Genomic DNA, 17,146 nt, shown 5'->3' with positions numbered 1-17,146 from the left:
GCCTAAATTGGAGACATTGGTAGGATTTTTGAAAGACTTGGGCATCAATGGGCACCCCGAGGAAAGCCCTGATGTGCCATGCTTAGCTCACTGCAGCACATAGTGTGCATGACCACAGTTTGAGGCGCTTTAGAGGGACATGGCTAAAAAAACAGTACCAGACTTTTCAGAAATCAGCAAGTGTTGGGAAACAAACAGATAATATACAATACAGCAAAAACAGTACAAAAGATCAGAAGTATATAATCTACAACATAATGTAAAAAGGGGTAAGGATTATGGAACACAGGGTGCAGAGTTCATTACTGTGTGTAGAGTAAGGGGTCCAGGGGTACCTAACACAAAGTACAAGGGTAAGTAGTTATTAACACACGGAGAGCGGTATACAGGGGAGTATAAAACACATTAGCAGTAACACACAAAATGCAGGGGTCCAGCGTACAAAAAATAAACATATAATATAGAGATAATGAGTTTGTAAATCACAGAGATCAGGGTTCAGCAGTATGTGACACGTAACAAGTACAGAGGTGAGAAATATATACAGTAACTCACAGTGCAGAGGTAATAATATGTAACACAAAGCGCGGGAGTCAGTAGAATTTATTGAACAAAGTTTGGTATCAGTAATATATACCAAAACAGTGCAGGAGTCAGTAGAATTTATTAAACAAAGTTTGGTGTCAGTAATATATAACAAAAAGAGTGCAGGAGTCAGTGGAACACAATGCAGTGAAGTGAAGAAGTTAGTAGTATGAAACACAGAGTGCAGAGGTCAGGACTGTGCATGTCATAGAGCACAGTGGGCAATATTATGTAATGCACAGAGCTGAAGTCAGTAGTATATAACAAAAAGAGCATCACAGAGTTCAGAAATATGAAGCACAGAGATTGCAGAGGTGAGTATTATGTAATACAGTTGTACAGTGTTTATTACAGTGTTTAATAGTATGTATATAAATATGTTGAAGTTAGAAGTACACAACGCATAGGGTAGAGGTCAAAAATATGTACCAAGCAGAACAGATACCAAAAGTAAGTAACAGTAGGTAACGAAGAGTTCAACATTTAGGAGTACGTAATGCAGAGAGCATGGGTCAGTAGTATATAACCCACAGAACAGAGGACAGGAGTAAGTAATGGAGAGTGCAAAGGCTTGGAGTACATAATGCAGAGTCAAAAAAGTCAGGGCTACATAACACATTCAGAGTTCAGGAGTAAGTAATGCAGAGTGCAGGGTTTAGGAGTAATGCGTAGCGCAGAGGTCAGCAGTATGAAAAGCAGGGTGCCAAAGTCAGAAGTTAGTAACACAGTCCAGATTATGCAGTCCGGGTGCAGGGGTCAGAAGTATGTATCACAGAGTCCAGAAATCAGAAGCAAATAACCCCCCCAGCCAATATGTCAGACCCTCTTCACTGTTCTTCAATGTATACTATCTACCCATATACCCTCTGCACTCTTCTATTGCTGTTATGTCTTATTGCTGTCTGTGTTTTTTTACTTCCTCATGAAACTGTTGTCATTGGGATAGTAAATGAGTAGGAGCAGCTTACAGCCTCCTGGGATATGTGACGCAAGTATTCCAGGAGGTTGTAGTGGGGGTAACCCAAACCTCATAGTTTGCATATTACAGTACCCCAGAATTATGAGATTCTAGACATAAAGCTCTGAAATTAAAATATGTAGATATGGTGAGACATTTACCTTAAAGCAGAATAAAAAGCATGTATTTTTACCATACTTCTATGGATATACATGTTTTAATAGACTAGTTTATATATACAATATGTGCTTGTGAGGTTGTCCTCCTGAACAAAGGTCATAAACATGAAAAACACAGATAACATTAATCTATAAATGTTACGTATACACAAAGCAGTACAATTAGGCCAACCAGTAATGTAAACAAGATATATAAGTCTAGTCAGATAACGTTTAGTCGCTCAGCAATTGGTGTAAATCATTGCTAGTAGTATGCTGTAGTTCTGTTGAGATTACACCCTGAAGCAGGATGAGCTAGTAATAAGAAATAGATATAATGCATAGCATTTGGCACTATTAGTTTTACACTGCAACACTAATAAAGAATTTCTGTGCTTGGTTTTATTATAGAGCATCACATCATTTATAGATTTTGTGTGAATAGACAAGCAACTGTGTACTCTTTGGTCAGATACATATATATATATATATATATATATATATATATATATATATATACAAATATATATATATTTATATATATATATATATTTATATATATAAATAAATAAATATATATATATATATATATATATCAAAATAGTACTCCTTTGATTTCAGAGTTGAACCTAGCCCTGTTGTGATCATTTCTAGTGACAGATAAACATATGAGCGCTGTACACACAGTGCTGCTGCGTTCCATTGAGAGAGGAGGAGGAGGAGGAGGAGAGGGCACCTTGTAGTGCTTTTCACCTCACAGTGGTGGATTGATGAATGTGGTCGGGGGATATATACTAATTCAGCAGTTTGGTGCATGTGCACTATACTAAGGACTCTGCACAATACCTAACGCAAAGATATTTCGAGGTAATAGTCAAAATTATGAAAATGTAGAACTATACATAATGATGCCAAATGTTACCTAGTCTTTGATTTTTAGGTAATAAAAAATAGTTTGGCTTATTACTGATGTTTTCTCTCTCTGTCTTCTCTGGACTGCTGCCAGGAACCATTTAACACCTTGATAAAAGTTTTACCATTTTTTTAATTAGTCATCTCTTAGTTCTCTCTTTGCATCACAATGAAAAGGCCTAAAAAAGGGATTTAAAATGGATAAGACAGCTTCTCCTATGAGCCCCAAGCTAAATTTCTCTTTTAATTTTGCTGCAAGGGTGCATTCTTTCACAAATTCTTTTTGTTTGAGTCCAATTGCTTCCACTGCAGAGACAGAGGCGTTCTTTATTTTCCTGGAAAAGCTACCACTGGAGGTTGGCAGCCTGTTCAGGGCAAGTGAGGTTCTCCTGGCCTGAATGCTAAAAATTATTACATGAGGGTAAACACAATTACATCTCATGTGCTGTGTAATGGGACTGCAGCTATTTGCTAACAGAGATTATCTTTGAGTTACGTAGATACACATTGGCAGTAAGCAAGTAAACGCTAGAAAAATTGAAAGGTTTAGAATCATTAATACCAGCAAAAAAAAAAAGCAATTGCAAGCTTAACAAGAAAGTTCAAATATAATAACCATTAAATTTCAAATTGATTTTGAATGGGCATATTAATTGATAGTTGTAATTAATTTCAGCAAAACACATAAAAATAAAGAAATTACATACGCTATTTCAGCAATTTATTTAAAATCTATTATTTACCTGAAAAATAACATAAATGGATTTAAAGTCAGCAGCACCAGCAAAATCATGGCTGTCACTCAAGTGACCCTGGCAGCTTTACTAAAGTTTACATAGGGAGGTAATAGGAGGGGCAACATACCTTGCAAAGAAACCCATTTGAAATGTTTGGGCTCCTAATGCACTGTGTGTGACCCAAATCAGACCTTCACAATGTTTTATGAAATTATATGACTTGTAAAGCAAACTTATAAACATACTAATCAATAGAACTCCAAATGATTTTGCAATGATTATAGTATAATAAAAAGAAACATGGCAGACTTTCCACCATTTGTTTGATTGCACTGACAATTCTTTTTTTCATTTTAAACCATCTTTATTTTTCAAAATGATCAGGGTTTAACAGGGTAATAACATTAATGAAACAGGTAAAAACATGGAAAGGCAAACTATTTTCACAAGGATTACATTATAAACTCCAATAAAAAGTCAATGATTGAAAAAGGAACATTAGCATTGGTAGTATCAACAGCATCATTAGTATGCAGCCCGAAAGGGAGTGCCAGGCGTTGTTCTTGTTTATTGACCAAAGATTACAGTAATGTATATTAGCACACATATAGCATAGAAATATTCTATAAATATGTCAAGAAAGGGCAAGGTCCAGGTAGCACTTAAACTCTGGGGTTTTCCTATACTATGTTCAATTTCCCCACATAGCGTTGAATTTGTCCTGGCTACCCCGGGCACTAGCTGTAAGATCTTCCATCATCATGATGTCATTCACCTTATGTAGCCATTGGAGTATCCGTTGCCTTCACAATGAAATACAGGAGATTGCAGCAATAATGAGATGCCTGATGATGACACCCTTATAGGCCTTCTCCGAAATAGTATTGTGGTGCAACAGAAAGAACCCGGGCTCCAATAGTATATTATGCGTGGTAACTTTTTGGATAAGGAAGCCCACCTGATCCCAGAAAGGGTGTAATAATGGGCATGACCAGTAAATGTGCACTATGCTACCCTTCGCCTGGCCACACCGCCAGAAAAGGTGGGTTACCTCAGGAAAGAATCTATGTAACTTCTCCAGAGTCATATACCAACGAGACAATACTTTATAACACATCTCCTGAGTTACCCATTGACCCTGATGTACAAATTGCTCCACTCTCTGAACTCCCCTCTCCCACAGCCTGCAAAACTGCCTGTCCTCCATCCCTGGGGGGAAAGATGGATTACCTAAGATTGGCAGTAAGGCAAAGATGATAATTTTGAGTGAAACAAGGGTTTCTTATATGCTCTGCACGTGGCATAAATTAATGGATAGGCTCTCAATGTAGGCTGTGGCAGTGTCCACAGCCACGGGATAGACGTGAGAGGAGTGGAAGTAAACAAATGTTCAACCCGCACCCATTGTTTATACTTGTCATGTCTAAACCAGTCTGAGACCCAAACCATATGGGAGGCCATGTAGTACTGGAAGTAGAAGAAGATCTGGTTCCCCAACTATTTGATTGCACTTTTGTTCCATTTAAAGGAGAAGGAGGGCATAAGCTGAGCTTACAGAGCCTGGGTCAGAGAGACATTTAGGGCTGCCCACTTAGAATAATTAGTTTTTAAAATTTGACAAGGAGCCGTAGGCCCTGATTGTCTGTATCAAGTTTGGGAGGGAGGTAAGGGATAATGAACAGGAGGTCATCTGCATAGGTTGCCACCTTGTGCTTGGTTCCACCCAGTCAAAGGCACATAATATCTGGGTTAGAGTGTACTGCAATAAGTAGAGGTTCCAGGGACAAGATAAAAATAAGTGGGGACAGGGGGCAACCCTGTCTAGAGGCATTGGAAATAGGGAAGTATTCTGGCAATGCAATGTTACCTATAATGCACTGCAGGACTTAGGAGAGATCCTTGTGTTTGAGCCAAAAGTGATCGATCCTGGAATCTATCGTTTCAACTGATCTGTAAATTTGGTGCGGACATGTGCTGCCACACCGGACGTATCCAGAGCAGAATCAGGAGCAAAATATAAGTCCCCCTTAGATTAACATGCCTTCTGAAAAGTCCCCCAACTTCTCCAGCGTACCCCTCAAAAAACCCTTTTGATTTAGCTGAGGCATATATATAGAGTGTACAGTGATAGCCCACCAGGAAATTCCTCTTAGAGGTTTAAGGTTCTTAATGTGTTTATAATGGATTTCCTGGAGTAGTGCCACTTGGACCCCTAGATTAGCTAATTCACACAGTATAGCTGAGCATTTTTCAGGTGTATTCAGGCCTTTGACATTATAAGTAACCAGTCTGATACGTTCCATTAAACCACCACAAAATAAATGAATCCTTGTAAGGACGGGTGATTTATTAGTTGCCTAACAAGTAGCAGTGTAGAAAAAAAAGGAAGGGGGGCAAAGGTTCCCGTGGTATTAGCGTGGGAAAAAATGGGGGGGGGGGTAGTAGTGGGAAATTGGTACGTAAATACCGTTAGGAGGGTTAAGAGGGGCACTAGGAGAAATGGGGAGGGACTGTAGAGGAGTTTCACAAGGGGAAATAAGGCGCCTGTCGATGTCAATACTCAGTTGCATTGAGAGGACTTGGTAGGGAGGCAAAAAGGGGGTCCCCACCCTGCACCCAACCTACAGTGAATTACTAACAATGGAAAGAAAGAATATAAACAACCGCATGTGATATGTGATATGTAGTGAGATAGTCCCTTGGTCAAGTGGTCATCCTAAAGGAGAGTCAGGCCTGGTTTTCCTGGCGAGGTGGGAAACAACGCTTCTAGGTTTTGCTTGTCTGGGTGATAACTAGGTGTAGTCGGCCAGTCCGGAATGGATACCGGAGGTAATGCTGTGCAGGGAGCGCGGGAAGGACATGTCTGAGTCTGATCTGATCCCCTGGGCTTCTTGTGTCCACGCTGTAAGCGGCGACCCATGTTGTAGCTAAGTTGGGGTGTTCAAAAGCTGGTGTGAGATGCGGGAAGAAGTGTTTTTCCTGTCCACGCGCATATGCAGTTCCCGTACTCAAATTTCTAATTGTTTGATAATATTATGCATTTTTTTTGGTTTCTTCAGTGTTCACTTTTATTACACCATAACACATAATATTCATAATGAAAACAAATATAAAAATACAAAAAAATGGAGTATCATTCTTAGAAAAGACTCTAAAGAAGTGCTGTAAGAAAAGGAAAGGCTAAGCACTTCAAGCCAAATTGGCATGACATCCCAGGCACACCCTTGTGTCTCTGATTATACATTTTGTGGGCAGAAAAATAGAAACCTTTCTTGAGTATCACACTGAATTAACCCTTGGCCTTATAACAGGAGTTCCACATCAAAGCAAATACTTCACAGGAGTGACCTGATAGTAGAGAAGTTCATGCAGACATCAGTGCTTATGCAGCTATAAATGTTACATTAAACTTTATTCCAAAGGCATTTGGAATTTACACCACCCTTATGACTTTACTGTAATGGAAATTCAATTTAACACAGAAATCATATAGTATGACCTTTCTGCCTAAGAACTAGCACTAGCTGCTCCAGTACCAAAGGAATACCTTATTTGTTAACAAATCTATTTAAAAAAATTATGTCTGTGTCTATTACCAAACTATCTTTTTAAAAAGATATTTTTTTTTTAGAAATGCAAAAAAAATGTAAGTACAAGTGGTAACTTTCCATTAGCTGCATGCTTGTTCAGGACCAGTTCCTGAGGCCAGACACAGACAGAAGTAGAATACCTACATTTTAGATAATCACAGACTGGTATTACAGCTGCTCTTCAGGCTGCCCATCAAACATGCAGCCTGCCACCCACATCTAACTAATTGTTGCCATAAAAAACATATCTCATATCTAGTCTTGAGTCATGCTCACTCCAGGCCAGAGTCTTTATTATCTTTCTTACAGGGTCCATGTCATCAGCAAGCTTCTATGGCTGGATTACCAATCTGCATACAGAAAAAGTGCCATTCAGGGAAACAGCCAGCTGATTCTGTTATTTCCCTTCAACAGAAGGTATTTAAATAAAAGCCCTTGGCAGCACAAAGACCTCCACATAACACGTTGCCAACAGTAACAGTTTCTTGTTGATAATAAAGATTCTAGTTTGCTGCCCTGCTTACCAATGTTGAATCCTCATTGGTTACCAATAAAAAAGCTTTAAATTAACTTTTCAGGTGATTTAGATACAGTGTATACATAAATATATCTCAATCACCTGAAAAGTAATTTGAATTTAATTTTATTGGTAACTAATTTAATAATGTAATTTATTGGTAACCAATATGTTATTAAGTAATATATATTGTTACGGTAAGTTATATTTTTTATCTTTAGTTCCTAATTTCTAAAGTTGTTTTATTTATTTGTCCACAGCATTTTGATGTTGTGGCTTAGAATGTAACCTAAAGACAGCTGGATCATATATATTGTGAGGTTTTCTAATGGATCTTTTCTATCATTGGTTGTTGGCAAAAACACAGTGGCCATTCAGGACCTGCAATTACACTCTACGAGGGTAAGGATGCCATCTAGTGACAGCCAGCAGAATTACTCCCAACATTAATCCACTATTTATGCAGCCAGGACAACACAATGCAAGACTCCATTATGAGAGCTGGAAATTGGTACATTCCTGGAAAATTGAGGACAGTTGGGTGCCATGACATAGTAATGCCAAAGAGAAAACATGATCAGCTGTAGACAGCTTTTTAATATACATCAGATACTCAATACCCTGTTCAGTGGTGGACATAGTCTAGTGCACCCCTGTGCAGAACTGATGTAGGGGGTCCCCCTACTTATCATGAGCTATCTAGGTGCTCTACCCAGTCAACAACCACCCCACTACCATATTCTGCCAACCCTCACCCACTAACTGACACAGAAGCACAACCCTGAGTAGGAAATTTGGATGGGTAGGATGAACCTACTAAAACGTTGGTGCAGGTGTGGAACACACATCCAAAAAGTTAATTCCTTTGGCATAATTACACAGGAGGCCATGAAAATTGAAGTACAAGTGCCAATTTCCCAGTGGACTGTACCTTGGTATGTCCACCTCTTCTCCTGTGTGTGGCTGCACCAAATCTAAAAAGACAGCAATGGCACCCCTTATATCTTTGCAACTAGTAAAAAAAAGTTAAGCGCATACACAAGGTCTTTTTCACACTGTCAGAGACAGATTCTATATATATATATATATATATATATATATATATATATATATATATATATATAAGGGGGGGCTCTTTTAATTAATACTTTACTCAGTGTTCTCCCCAGAAATTTTTTTCAGCCGGGTGGTAGGAAGCTATAGCCGGGTGGTAAAAAAGGGGGTGTGGCAAAACACGGCAAATTTAGTGCTTCCAGTTGTTTATGCCATGGGTATCCAGTAACCTCTTATTTTTTCAGTGTTCTGGTCCCCTGTACACCCTGAAAATTACAGGTCATTGTGACATACATATTAGGAGATATGGAGGTTTGTACACAAAGCTGTGAGGATGCAGAATTCACACGCAGCTAGCAGTGGATACATTTCTAAGGCAGAAATCTGAGCTCGTGCTATGAGATGGGGGCGGGGCTGCCTGTGTCTCCTTCACATGAAGGCTGCACAGGAGGGCACAGAGCAGCTTCACTGAGATCTGTGCATCCGAGGATGAGAGCTGCCCAGAGCTGGGCGGGGTATTCAAATCAGCCGGGCGGAGCAACCGGCTAAAAACCTCTGGGGAGAACTATGACTTTACTGATCGTGTCTTTGTTGTAGATTTTCTGTTTCCCCTTACAGTCTGATTAAAGCCTTGATAAGAAGATCAGAAAGAGAGGGTAAATGTCTATGGGTCCCAGATAGCAGAAAAAAACAAAAAAGTTTGGACTTGCCATACTGTTTAAAAGAAATGTACTCATCCTAAATGGGGACAGTGTATACCAACAGATAGTAAGAAAATGGTTGATAATTATTAGCTGCAAGTCTCCCACTGTAGGCATTGTCCTACTTTAGTAGTAACAAAGAGTCACAGGTGCAGACATGTCCTCACACATTAGGTTCTTATAATTGTGGACATGCTGTATATGCTATAGATTAGGCCATGAGAAATGGCTTTAAGTCCAGGTTGCTCTACTAGGGAGGATAGCTTCAAGAAATGAAATATTGCAACATAATGTACATGGCATATTTTTATATAACTTGGTAAACCAGCCAAGTCTAATATGCAGGTCATACCTCTAGTATGCTACAAAGATAAGAAAATCCATCTAATGCAGGGGTCTCAAAATTTTTTAAACAAAGAATAGGTTCTAGAAAGAGCTGACAATTATTGCCCCTACTAAAAATATATAAACCAATATTGCTCCTCCAAGACTTGACATCCCCCTACTCCTAAAACAAACCCTCAACCCAATATAACAAAAATTACTTCTGATCAATGCCCAAGTAAAAAAGCCCTATTAATAAAAAAATAATTATTAATGAACAAGTTCAAAAAATTTTTCATAACCCCTGGTGAAAAGATCATGTGATGTCTATCTACAGGGAAAACATGGCTGAGATCACATGATTGCAGTGAAATCTTGGTAACTGCAACAAGAAAGTTTCTGCAGCTATGTTAAGAGCCCTATTCCAATGAATAAAGTGCCAGAGTGCAGGGGTAGATCCCACAATGTAACATCTTGGCACTGGATTCAAGTGCTTTGCTTGTGACCGATCGTAGTCAATCTATGTGAGTGACTGCCTGCTGGCTAATTAGGGAGGCCCCTCTGACTCCGGGTAGGTTTGGGATCATTACAAATGCTTAAAGATTGAGGACTCATGGAGTGCTGGTAGATTGTGTCTCACTGTGTTACAAAATCACTAAGGGTCAATAATGGGTTGGTAGCAATACCATATACAGGAACAATAGGAGCTTTAGCCCTCTGGATTTGCTGGTTAAAAGCAGCTACATGATAAAATATTTGCATGGCATTACATTGCAAATCACAAATAGCTTCCAATTTCCAAAATGTAAAAAGAGGTCTTCCGAAAAGATTTGAGCTTCATACCAGGAGAGATTTTTTGAATGGTCATTTAAAAACATTAGGTGTCAAAGTAGAGGCAGGCTTTACAAAAGTTTTCCAAAAACTTTTTATAATGAGATATGTAGAGGGAGTGGCATATTTAAAGAAGGATATGTCAGGAACACTGGTATTGCTGGATAGCCCAGCACCAGTAATTTAGTCATCATTTTTGCATACACACTTTAATAAAAGGATTACAGCGGCAGCAGCAGCAGCAGCAGCACCAGGTGGTCCTCATTTAGTAAATATTTGCTCTGCCATATACAGAAAATCAGAGTAATCCATCAAGGGAGTATGGAAGTTGTTGTGGTGATGATGAAGTATAACTCTTGGTGATGGGCTGCAAACGTGTTTCAGATTAATTGGTTGAGCTTCTATACTAATGTTTATTCAGTGTTACATATACTGTATATGTAATTTAACAAGTGTTTTTCTTGTTAAAGCTTTTCATAAAACTACGTGTCTTCTTCAGTGACACCAGTTTTCTCATAAAGTGCAGCAAAATCATGTTTAAATTCCACTTTTCTTTAAACTGCCAAGGCAAACCAACACAAAAACAGGGCTGAAGTTCTGCATGCACAGCTGTTAAGGTCCCTATGCATTGGTGTGTCAAAGCATATTAAAACTGTGACTCGCTGCCACCTAGTGGTCTGTTATCAAAAGCACAGCAGTCACTAAAGCCATATCTTCTATCAAACTGCCAGATCTAGGTTGAAATGATTGTCGAATAATTTATAAACACACCTCAAATTGTTAATGAAAAAAAATTACTGATTGAATAAAGGAACACAGAGCTTCCCTGCACATGACATGAAAGGATAGTGTTGAGAACAATATGGGGTGCAGTGTAAGAACGATGATTTTGAATAATATGCGGGATTAGGTGTATGCCTGCCTATTCAGGCTAGAAATAATTTACAACCCTGTTCGGAGAAACGAAATAACATACATGGAAAGGATGACAAAAAAGAATGTAAAAATATTTCCAGCATACATTTTTTAACACTTTAACCCCACATCAAACGACTATCATAGTTGACCTTAATACTTAAAAGGTAGGACTCCAAATATAATTTTGCCCCCAAACACTATGGAAGCACATAGAAATACACCAAATTACCAAAACAAAAGGTTTTATTCTGAACCAAAGGAGGATATAATGCAGTGGAAAAAAAAAGTTACAAAAATATTTTGTTGTCGCCAATCCTTGGTTTTTTTCTTGTCACTTGCACACGATTTCTACATCTTTTTACAGTGTGAATATCTCGTTCCTTCCATTCATTACTGCTATAAAACTGCAAAGTGCTGATGACTGGACTTTTTCAGCTCATCAAGTATCCTCTGTAAGGAAATAAAAAGAAACAAATTGAATAAATATTCCTGAATTGATGGAGTGAAGTCAAGAGCTTGCAAACAAAATCCACTTCACACATAGAATGAATGTCCGTAGACTCATTTACAGAAGAAATATTTCGTCTATTAACAAACTTTTTAAGGCCGCACTCACACAAGTTTATATAGTACAAGCTTTAACATTGCACCTGCACAGCTTTTAGCCAGCTTTGGTATCTATTTACTGGACAAAACCTTAAAGTTTATATTTCATTAAAAAAACATACATATTCACAGATATCATGAAACACAAAAAGTTGCAACTGCTGTCTTTGTATTTTATAGGTTTTCCAATTTTAGGAGCTATAGGTATACTTCAAGTCCCAAAGATATGGGTCCAACAGAGAAGGGGTTAGGATCATCAACAAAGCTGGCTGAAACTTGATAAAAGCTTTATAAATGCTTTGTATAGGTTTACTTTGTACGCTGTTCTTATACATACTGAATTCTGTATATATAAGGACTAATTAGGAACCTTCTATGCTCCAAAAGCATACATTATAATTAAAATAGTAAGAAAATAGGAAGAAAATGAGTCAGTCATTCTCAATTTGTAGCATTGCTTATGAAGTTTACACAGCACTTCCCAATTCCATGCAGTGTCTGCCAGAGCTCACCCAAGCGCATGATAAGCTACAAGGGTCCGATGCTTCCTTCCTTGCCAACACCTCCTGCTATTAAAATCCCAAACTGTGGCCAAAACTCCAGCACTACTGAATAAAAATATGGAATTCCTTTGCTGAGTGATATCCTCATTATTAGGTGAAGGCCGGTGACAATACCGTCGGTAGAAAAGGAATCGAGCTGTGAAGAGAACTTGCCATTCCATTAGCTGGTGGTTGTCAGGGGCAGGAAGCTCAGGAAAAATAAGTAGGGGTTTTTTTTTTTTTTAATTACAGAGTCACATATCATTGCCCAGGTCTAAACACTAGTTTTAGAGAATGAATGTCTAAACCTCATTGTTTTTAGGGGACAAGCAAAAAAAAATTATATGAGCACATTGATAAATTAGGACAATAATAGTGCCCTATTAGGAAATCTTGAGAATGGTAAATATTGAAATAGAGAACTAGTATAAACAGAGGTGTCAAAAGGTAGACTAAAAAAAGGACATTTATCTTATGGCAATATGATGTAGCATTTGAAAACTTACGGGAGCTTCATCCTCATGAAGACTCGGGCCATGAAGAAGCTGAGCAGAACACAAACAAATCCAATAAAAAGCAGCAAGAATCTGTTCAGCTTTGGAATATTTGGAGCATTGGATCGGTCCAAGATAATGAATCCTAAGCCTCCCATGGTGAAAAGAAAGCTTGACGCCAGTCCTTCCATGATATACTGACCATTCACTCTGCAGAGACAACACATGTAAATGTTTATACACACCTAATAAGTGCATTACCATTCTACAACTTTGCATCAAAGAATACATTTACAGTAACCACCTAAAAAATATGCATAAATCACTGTGAAGTAAAATAATAAGTACATGCTTCCAAAACAATCATTTTATAAACTGTGATGAATAACTAGGGTCTGGAAAGCTGCTATGTGAAACACAATATATTTTCCACCATTGTATATTAATGCTGCTTTGAGTGGTTTGAACAAGCAACATCAGCTGAACTTGTTGTGTTTACAAGAGGTACCTGGTACATGCATGTGACACTTCCCTTGTAGACCCAGGATACAGAATTCTCTACCTGAGCAGCCAATCAAAAGGCCAAAGCTTTCCCATGGAGGCAGGGAAGTAAAGAAAAGACCTTTGATGGTGGCAATTCAACACTTACAAAGAAATCTCAGTTGGGGGGGGGGGCACAGAAAAGTTTAGTGCCGACTCCGCCACTTCGGCCTTCGCAAAGTGAACCTGAACTTTTTAAGTGCATGTCGTGCCATGCATCTGGATTCTGTAATGAACAACCAACTTTAGGACCAGATCTATGTATTTATAACTTAATCATCTCAAACCAGTGTTCTCCCAAGACCCTTTTAGCCAGACATACCACCAGGCACTTTTCAGTAACCACTCGGCTGTTTTTAGCTGGTTACTGAAATCTTGGGTCACAATACAGGAGCCACAACCCACCTATAGCTTTCTTCAACACAGGAAAAAAATAAAAATCAAGGGCGAATACTGTAAACTATTTTAAAAATGTTCAACATTCAAATATAATGTTGATCTCTTACTTATTCAGACTATAACAATTGGCCACTGTGGCATTGGCTGGCTCATATCAGCACAGCAGAACCATCAGTGGATAAAGACAATATCTACTTAGTGATGACAGTACTGTGTAGAAATGTTACTAGCACCAATTACCAACAATGCCTACAATATTCTTTCCACTGTAAAAGAAGTACAAAGACATCCTGGAAACTACAATCTTGTATAAATATAATCTTTCACACTTATGCACCCAATTCTTTCAGTAAATATAACATCTAACGGACGTATAAACTGAATGTGAGCTTTGGGCAGCCTGGGAGAAAGTACGAGGCTGAGACATAGCTGCGTCAGACTCCCAGAATTCCTGAAGTTTACCTTCATAAATAACCAGAACCCAATTAAAAATGTAATACTTCCTTCCTTCTCACCTGTAGGCCAAGAAAGCCACTGGTCTTTGGTGTCCATGTTCATCGGTCATGGATCCGACACTAGGTGGTTCCACAATCACATCATAAATAATTCCTAGAAGCACAGACACATAGGTAATGAGCAGAAGAAGAAATGAACATATAAACAGAATTATATTTTTATATTATATTTTTAAACCTGGAAAAAAAACCTGCAAGAACAACATTCCAGGGAAAACCAATTTTCACAGCTGTTCTGTAAAGAACACTTAATGAACCCAAAAGTTAAAGTCTGACAAACACTTGCACAGCTATGAGTTTCAAAATAGCAATCAAGTGACCTGATCAGACCCCCTACCCTGTACACCAGTGTATTGTGAAAAAGCAAGTGTACACAGGGCAGAAGACCGGTGTTGACTAGGAAAGTCTCTGCAGAAGCAGCAACACCCAATCACAAATTTGAATTATCTAGACTAAAATCATTCCCTTCGGATAATTAAGCACATGGGAGTTTCTGCTGATACTTAAATATTTCTGGATGCATGATACAATTAATAATGTCTTTTTATAGTTATAAAAAAAAATAGGCTGCTATTTCTGACCTTGTTTTCTGTTAGTAGTATATCTATCTTAATATTAATTAGACTTCAATGCTTTCTAAATAATTGACCTAAAGAATGTACATACTAGGAATCACACACATTTCTAACATTTATGTGATACACTGCTCTGGATATGTAACACAGAAATAGATAGGTGCCAAGATCCTTCACCTCGGTAGATGTGTGCAGCTCACTGTACAATGTTAGGATGATCACAGAACTGACAGGTAGGAATCCCGCCTGTTTGCTATATATATATATATATATATATATATAGATAGATATATATAAATATATATAAAGCCCTCAGTCTTGGAGTCACCTTTCATTCTGCCCTCTGCATCACTCCTCACATTCAGAAAATCTCCAGGTCTTGCCACTGACACCTGTATAGCCTCTCTAAAATACTTCCGCTCCCCTGAGACCACCAAACTCCTTGTACACGCTCTTATCGTCTCTCGTCTGGACTACTGTAACCTCCTCCTCTCTGGTATTCCACTAACCCGACTCTCTCCTCTACAATCTATTAGAATGCTGCAGCCAGACTCATCCATCCTTCCCACCTCTCCACATGTGCTGCATCTCTTTGTAGTTATCTTCATTGGCTTCCATTTCACCTTAGAATCAAATCCAAGCTCCTGTGCTTTGCCTTTAAATCTCTGAACATCTCTGGTCTCACCTGATACAAAAATACCCCTAGCTGCCTTCTCCATTCCTCTAATGACTTCCTCACTCATAACCCCCTCCCATGGGTGGCTCCAAGACTGATCTAGGGCCAGAATGCTCTTCCTCATCCTATTCGGCATACTGCTAACTACCACACAATTAAAAGAGCCCTTAAATCCCACTATTGTAAACCTAAACTATCACTAATAAAGCCCCCATTCCATATCCCCCTCCTATTGTATATTATGCTCCTCCATCTCTTAGATTGTAAGCTCCTTTGTCCAGGACCCTCTCCTCCTGTGTCACTGTATTTGTCATTTGCATCCCCTATTTAATGTACAGTGCTGCGTAAAATGTTGGTGCTATATCAATAATAATTATACTACGGTGGCAATGAGCTGTATTGTAAATGTCCTGTCACCCTGTACAGCACTCAATGCTGGGTTCTCTTGTCCCTCCATGTCTAAAGAAGCCTCCCTGTATTATGAGGATGCACCTCCTCTAGGGGGCGCCGCTCTTGCCCATGGTACACAATATACACAGCAGTGATGATTGATGTCAGCGCTGTCCAATCAGATCACCATGATGTGACAGGCTGCGTACGGGGCGCTCACCTCCAGTGATGAGGAAATAGGAGACCACCACCGCGGCGTACACCGTCATGGCTGAGGGCATATGCAGCCAAGAAGGCTTCTTCAGCTTCAGGTTGGGGCATTCCAGCACAGCGAACGGTATTCGGTATAGAGTCTCCATCTTTCAGCCCCCTGCACACATAACACAGACATGTCATTCACCGATAATTCGGAACATTCCCCTGCAGCCCTCATTGCGCTATACATTACCTCAGACAGGCTCTGTCCCACTCACTGGCCACTTACAGCCGAGTACCAGGATGGGAGGGGGAGTGAAGCTCTGGCCTGACGTGGCGGAGTAACCAGAGGGGGGCGGGACATACACCGGAAGTGGTCATTGAGGGCGGAAGACAGCCTGAGCCTAGAGAGGAGTGAGGGATGATGGGAGTTGTAGTGTGTAATTCATACATATGAGGTGTGTGCGAGGGATAAACACAGAAAGACATGCAAACTACACGTGCATGAATCCTCCTTTCACGCATTTCAAGGATCAGATCCACGAAACATGCAGATGATACTTCATATTCATGTGGTTTGCATGTTGCTGTATTATCGCTTGTTTTTAATATTTATATTAAAAAATGTCAATGTTACTGGTATTGTTCAATTTCACAACTGTTACTTACTCGGCAACATAATCATGTGTATATACATATAGTAAAACACAAAGAAACTATTCTGGTGCTTGGCATGTGTAGACATACGGTGGCCATATTCTCGCCGCGAGTCCTTGTGTGATGGTCGGCCCCCACACATTTTCTCCTTAACAAATCTGGCCCTCTTTGTAAAAAGTTTGGACACCTCTGATGTACACATACACCTGACATTGCTCTGTTGTGTTGTGATGGGAAATATTAAATCCAGAGAATCGGTGTGACCCGTATGTA

At 39.2% G+C, this 17,146-nt stretch overlaps 1 protein-coding gene across 1 annotated transcript; it reads right to left on the bottom strand.

Annotated features, from left to right (window-relative positions):
* Positions 1 to 11,509: 11,509 nt before the first annotated feature.
* Positions 11,510 to 16,616, bottom strand: OSTC (oligosaccharyltransferase complex non-catalytic subunit). Its single transcript, XM_072405693.1, has 5 exons — positions 16,470 to 16,616; positions 16,242 to 16,391; positions 14,381 to 14,474; positions 12,939 to 13,136; positions 11,510 to 11,734 (listed from the first exon to the last, which is right to left on the bottom strand). Exons 2-5 carry the CDS (start codon positions 16,378 to 16,380, stop codon positions 11,716 to 11,718), a joined length of 450 nt encoding a protein of 149 aa, XP_072261794.1. The 5' UTR covers positions 16,381 to 16,391; positions 16,470 to 16,616; the 3' UTR covers positions 11,510 to 11,715.
* Between the last annotated feature and the right edge of the window lie 530 nt (positions 16,617 to 17,146).

The sequence above is a fragment of the Pyxicephalus adspersus genome, chromosome 3, assembly GCF_032062135.1.
Source record: "Pyxicephalus adspersus chromosome 3, UCB_Pads_2.0, whole genome shotgun sequence".
NCBI lineage: Eukaryota > Metazoa > Chordata > Amphibia > Anura > Pyxicephalidae > Pyxicephalus > Pyxicephalus adspersus.
Note: the sequence above shows the minus strand (reverse complement) of the source record. Positions and strands in the feature narration are given on the sequence as shown.

Excerpts from the sequence above, each read along its gene's own strand:
- OSTC (XM_072405693.1), bottom strand. The coding sequence starts at position 16,380 with ATGGAGACTCTATACCGAATACCGTTCGCTGTGCTGGAATGCCCCAAC. Across the intron at positions 14,475-16,241 it reads CTATTTCCTCATCACTGGAG|GAATTATTTATGATGTGATT; the intron begins GTGAGCGCCCCG and ends CTGTGCTTCTAG. Across the intron at positions 13,137-14,380 it reads GTGGCTTTCTTGGCCTACAG|AGTGAATGGTCAGTATATCA; the intron begins GTGAGAAGGAAG and ends TTGTCTCTGCAG.